This window comes from Equus asinus, unplaced genomic scaffold (assembly GCF_041296235.1).
Source record: "Equus asinus isolate D_3611 breed Donkey unplaced genomic scaffold, EquAss-T2T_v2 contig_3, whole genome shotgun sequence".
In the NCBI taxonomy this organism is placed as follows: Eukaryota; Metazoa; Chordata; class Mammalia; order Perissodactyla; family Equidae; genus Equus; species Equus asinus.
Genome location: NW_027224960.1, coordinates 288,014 through 293,561, shown reverse-complemented (window position 1 = coordinate 293,561; position 5,548 = coordinate 288,014). Strand labels below are relative to the sequence as shown.

Below are 5,548 nucleotides of genomic sequence, written 5' to 3'. Positions count from 1 at the left end.
CTGTCCTGGGCAGGACGTGTGCTAGGGACAGGCACGTGCTACTTTGACAGACACACCCAGCTTAGTGGTTGTGGCTCTGGCTGAGAAAACGCCTCCAACCGCTTAGTCCCAAGAGGTCGGAGGGGCCATCTCTGCTCCTGGACAGGGTGAACCACACTGCAATGATCCTGTCCTCGGCGGGAGGGGCACTTGGGCAAGTCCTTCAGTAGCCAGGGAGGGGACTGGCACTTCTCCCTTCTCCACATAAACTGAGCCGCTCACTCTGGGAGATTTCTAAATTCGAGGAGGAATGTGAGTTTCTGGATCTGGTTTCCATGAGTGCTGCGAGCGAAAGACTCACACCTCCACTCCCAGGATTAGAAAGAAGCAACAATTTAATATAATACTCAAACGGAGCATTTACCATTGACAACAAAATATGGCCCCGCCAAATAGGGAAATAGGTGCTGGGCAAAAGGGGGGAGGGGGAAGAGGGGTTGGTGCCTTCTCTCGTGGCCAACAGGGGACCCCAAGAAACGGATCACAAAGTTCTCCTCATCAGAATCAGGGGAGGTGGCCCTGTGCACCCTGAGTGTCAATGCTGTGTCCCCGCTGTAGCTCAGCTGGTCTCAGGAGGGTCATCGACCACCACCACTGGGCCCTTGGTTGGGGGTCTGGTGTCTGGAGAAAGAGAGGCATTTCCTGAGCGACCTGCCCTGGAACCACAGTGCACACCCCATCCCGGCCCCCACTGCGCTCTGTGCTCCAGCCCTGTGCTCAGTGCTCAGTCAGCCAAGAGCACCCCATCTGTCCCTGACACAGGGGCTGATATTTAGCATCACCCACTTCACAGAGGAGGAAACCAGTCCCAGAAACGTGAGTGCAATCGCCCAGGACGGGACTGCTCAGCAGTGGAGCTGGAACCCAGGGCCAGCTGTCTGCCTCCCCAGGCCCACGCTCAGCCTGAATGTTTCCTGAGCCCATGGTTTCAGCCACTGCCGGTCTGGACACTCACTCTGGCCTGAGCGGTTCTTCTTGCCTTTGAAGAAGAGTCGAATCTTTCTGACCCAGTGGTATCGGGGCTCCAGCTGGCAGGACAGGCTGTAGCTACAGGACAGAGCGGAGCTGGGAGCTCTCAGGAGCCACACATCACATGTGCATCCTGGAGCCTGCCAGCAGCTGGGGTCGAAGGGCCCCAGGGGTCGCCATGCAATCGGATCAGGGGCTGACCATGGAGCAACGGCCATGGGCTCTGGAGCTGGTCAGCAGAGAGAGGCTGCCCTGCCCTCCCCCAACTCCTGACCCGACTCACCTCTCCTCCTTGCTCAGGGGCTCCACGGCCTGGAACCAGGCCCCAAAGTGCTCGTCGGGCTGCACGGTGTACAGATTTGCAGCCTCCTGGAGCAGCTCGATCTCGTCCATCAGTTTGAATTGCTAGGACAGAGCAAGCACAGGATGCCCACAGGGCCTGAGTGGGGGACCCTGCAGGGCTCGTGGAGGGGGTGAGGAAGGGGGCAAGGGGCCAGTCTGGGGCCTTTGCCCACTTGGGAACCCTCCCTCCCTGCGATTCCAGTCAGGGCTTGCCTGCTCTCACACTTGGCCCAAAATAGCTCCTCCTCCAGGAAGGAGTCTTTGATGCCAGCCCTTCCCCCACCCGCCAATGCCATAGGATCCCTAGCTCTGTATATCGAACTGTGCAAATAAATGTCCCAATCCAAATGGGGATTGGGCCAGAGGGGGTCCTGCCCACTGCGGGGGGGGTCTCTGATTTCCAACCCCCACCCTCCCCACCGGGAGGCCGCAGCCGCTTACCTCATTCCATTTCCGACAGTTGAGCACATTGCCCTGGAAAGCAGACAGCCGCAGTCCATCAGAAACAGCCCCCTTGGGCCAGCACTAGCCCCCGTCCACACCTCTTGCAATGTTGCACTACTGCCAGTGGGCAGGCCCATCCAGAGCCCGGACTTGGACCTGGGCCAGTCTCTGGGCTCCAGAGCAGGGGGCGCAGAGCAACTGAGGCAACAGACCTTGTGACCCAACCCTCTCTGATGACACGTGGGGAGACTGAGGCCTCAGGCAGGAAGGGACAGCTCAGCCTCTGATGTGCTTCCTGACTGGGAGGGGCCCGACTTCTCTTCCCTCACTGGCAGGGCCAGAGGGAGAGGCTGAGTCCAGCTCAGACACCACCTCCTGCGGCCACACAGTCAGGCAGCTCTGAGCCTCAGCAGCCCAGGGAACCTGGACGGTGGCTTATGCAGAGCCTGCATCACCCACTGGGGAGATGGGCCTGACACCCTAACTCCCACACGAGGCTGGAGGCCCTGCTGAGAGGACCTTTGCCAAATGCAGAGAGCTCAGGGCTCAGGACAGGACTCTCTCCTCCCCACCCTCAGGAGCCTGAGCCCCCGGACCCACCTCCAGGCTCACTCACCTCCACATAATCCTCCATCGTAGCGTCCAGCAGCTCCAGGGAACGGAAGAACGTCACCAGGGAGGGGACGACACCCTGTGCCGCCATCGGGATGGGCATGGTGATGAGCTCCCGCTCTCAGGTGCCCCCATGAACCTTCCCCTGAAACCCCTCAGCCCAGCCTGCTGCCCACCCCACGCTCCCACACAGAGCAGCCTAGGATCGTCGGGACACCCCAACACACACAATTCCCTCCCCCGCTTCCGTCCAGGAACACCAAACTCCATCAGTCAAGTCCCAGGGCTGGCTGTTGGCCCCTCCCAGGGGCAGTGGCCCCTGCCCTTCCCCACCCCAAATCTGCCCTGCTGCCAGCCCTTCCAGGCCTCCTCCTGCTCACTGCCACTGCAGGCCCGTCATGCTTGGCAGCCACAGCAGATTCGCCTGAGGAGGAAGGCCCCTCTCCTGAGGGAGGTCTCCAGCTGGGAGGGGGAGCCCCCTCTCCTCTGACTCCTGGGCCCCTCCCCCACAGTCACCCTCACCTGCTGCCGCTGCCTCTCCTGGGCTCCCTGGCGGGCCCTCTCTGCAGTCTTTAACACGGAGGTCGCCTCCTGTCGGGGCCGAGGACAGGGTCAGTGCGCCCATACTCCCCTCCGCATGTCCCCCAAGGCCCCTGATCTCAGACCCTGGCCATCGGCTCCAGTCCCCTGCTGCCTCTGCTGCTCCCACCTCCAGGGTGCTCTGATTCTAGACCAGTCCTGGCTCCAGGACTCAGTCCTGTGTGACCTTGGGCCTGCCCAGGCCTCCCTGGCCCTCTTTCCTCAGCTGAAAAGTGTGAGGAGAACGTCACCTGCTTCCAGGAGTCTCCTGAGGACTCAGAGTCATCTGCGTGTCATCACTGCTCTCCCCTCACCTCTCGAGGAGGAGCCGGCACAAATCTCCTCCCGTTCCTGTCCTCCCTTGGATGGTAGCACCCCGCTGGGAGGCCTGCACCGCTGATCATTTCCCTCCACTTCCCAGAGGAGGAGACGGAGGCCCCCAGAGGGGCAGTGACTGGCTCAAGGACCCACTGGGAGAGGCCGCTCCCCGTGCCAGCTACAGGCCCTGTCCCCGCTGCCTTCACCCCAGCCCTGGCTCCAAATCTGACCAAGGCCCCGACCTCTGGACTCCAGGGGTGTGTCCAGACCCCAGCTGAACAGACAGGGAGGGGGAGGGCAGGGTGTCTTGGGGGACCTGGCCGAGTGGCCCCGGCCTGCCCCACCCTCACGGGGCTCTCTGACCCCCAGCCTGGGCCGAGCCTTGCCATAGCCTCACCTCCTAGGATCCCCTCGGGATGCCCCCCTCCCCTCTCCTTCTGGCCTCCTTCCAGATCTCCAGCCTCCAGGTTACCTGCACCAGCAGCTCCCTGCTCACGCGTTTCTCTCTCCTGACCCACTTCTTCCAGGTTCGAGAACTCTCCCTGCGGGGTGGGGAAAGAAAGAAAGAAAGAAAGCAAGCAAGAAAAACTGTGGGATGCTTGAAGGCAAGTCCCATTTATTTGAGAACCCAGCAGATCCAAACTGCCTGGGACCTGGATGAGGGATTTCTCTGGGGTGCTCTGAGCTCTAAGGTCCCCATGGGACTGCGGAGGGGCCTCTCCTCTTGTCCCTTGGGGCCTCCATTCCCAGATGTCCCAAACAGATCTCTTTGGAACAGTGTTGGTTTCAGCTGCATAGAGGCTTCTGTTGCTGCAAAGGAAACACCTGAGAATCTCCACCTGGGCTCAAGCCAGGATCTGGTCTGGAAGGAAATGAATCCCTGGGACGGAACTGCTGGCCGAAGGGCGCTGAGAGACTCAGAGACCCAGCACCCAGGTCAGTCCCTGTGCCCGGCATTCGCTGTCTCCCAGGTGGTCTCAGCTGACTTTGGGGGACATGCCGGCCCAAATCAGGCTGCCTGGGCCACCTCACCCTCATGGTGCTTGGCTGGAGAGCAGACCACCCACTACCCACCTGGAAACTTGTCCCCAGGTGTCTTGGAGACGGGCAATGGCAGGGCTCTGCAGGGCAGAAAGGATTGTGTGGAGGGAACAGAAGTTCCCGAGGCATCGGCACTCCTGGGGAAGCGAAGAGATGGAGCTGTGAGGGGGAGCTGAAGCTCTGCTGCCTCTGGTTTCTGTCCCCTCATGGACTTCCCCTGTCCTGGAGGAGACACATGTCCAGGGAAGCCAGGGAGGGCACACCTGCCACCCGACGAGTAACACTGCCAGGCGCAAGGATTTGTAGCTCAGCACAAGGGAGGAAGTGAGCTTGTCCCCACTGGGACCTCAAGTCAAGGTCAACGTGGCCCTGGCATGAGGGTCAAGGGACAGTCCAGGGACTAAGACCCCAGACTTCAATCCTGAGAGCAGAGAAACAAGAGGCAATTCTCACGCATCCAGACAGGGCGTGCCAAGGCTTACCTCAGCCACCCTGATCCACAGCTCAACCACCCTGGCCCTGTCCTGTGCTGTCATGCTCGCGTCCCCAAGGCAGGTGACGAGGATGCAATTGGCCACGGTGTTGTCGTGCATCACAGTGTCACGGACGGTGGGTGCCAGGTAGTCTCGTTCCCTGTTGTCGCGCTCGGACCAGATGGAGCCGAGGCAGTGGGCGGGCACCAACGTCTTGAACAGCTCCTGCAGAAGATTCGGAGTGTCACCCGGTCCTGCCGCACCCCAGCTCGGCGTCCACAGTCCCCCATAGGACCAGCAGGGTGAGATCAGAACTGGAGCTCAGGAAGCAGAGCATGTGGCCTGAGGCTTGTGGGAGTCCCTGGGTTTTGTCTGTGTCCACTGAATGCACCCAGTCCAGGATGACCCCGGACTCAGGACTGTGGGGAAGGGAGGGGACATTTGCTCCCAGCCCTGTCTCACTTCCTCCAAGCTCCAGAAGGCAGCCCACACATGCCCACCAGAAGGGCCATCATCCACCCATCCCAGTGCCCCTCGGGTCCCACTCCCCATTCCCATGCACATTCCCCCCGAGGCAGGGACAACCCCCAGCTTTGTTTGACTGTCTCCACTGGAGTCAATACACATCACCTTCCTGGTAAGTGCTGAGGCTGTCCGGGCCACCTGCGCAGATGGGGGATCCACCCAAGGACCTGGCAGCACTTCAGTGAGTGCCCATCCCCCACCAAAGG

General features: G+C 61.1%; 1 protein-coding gene across 1 annotated transcript; it reads right to left on the bottom strand.

The window, feature by feature from the left end:
- Positions 1–358: 358 nt before the first annotated feature.
- On the bottom strand, positions 359–3,802 carry LOC139043581 (ral guanine nucleotide dissociation stimulator-like). The gene is made up of 7 exons (XM_070503573.1): positions 3,776–3,802; positions 2,929–2,997; positions 2,411–2,485; positions 1,792–1,824; positions 1,292–1,413; positions 995–1,086; positions 359–660 (listed from the first exon to the last, which is right to left on the bottom strand). The coding sequence occupies exons 3-7, from the start codon at positions 2,426–2,428 to the stop codon at positions 599–601; spliced, it is 327 nt and encodes a 108-aa protein (XP_070359674.1). The 5' UTR covers positions 2,429–2,485; positions 2,929–2,997; positions 3,776–3,802; the 3' UTR covers positions 359–598.
- Between the last annotated feature and the right edge of the window lie 1,746 nt (positions 3,803–5,548).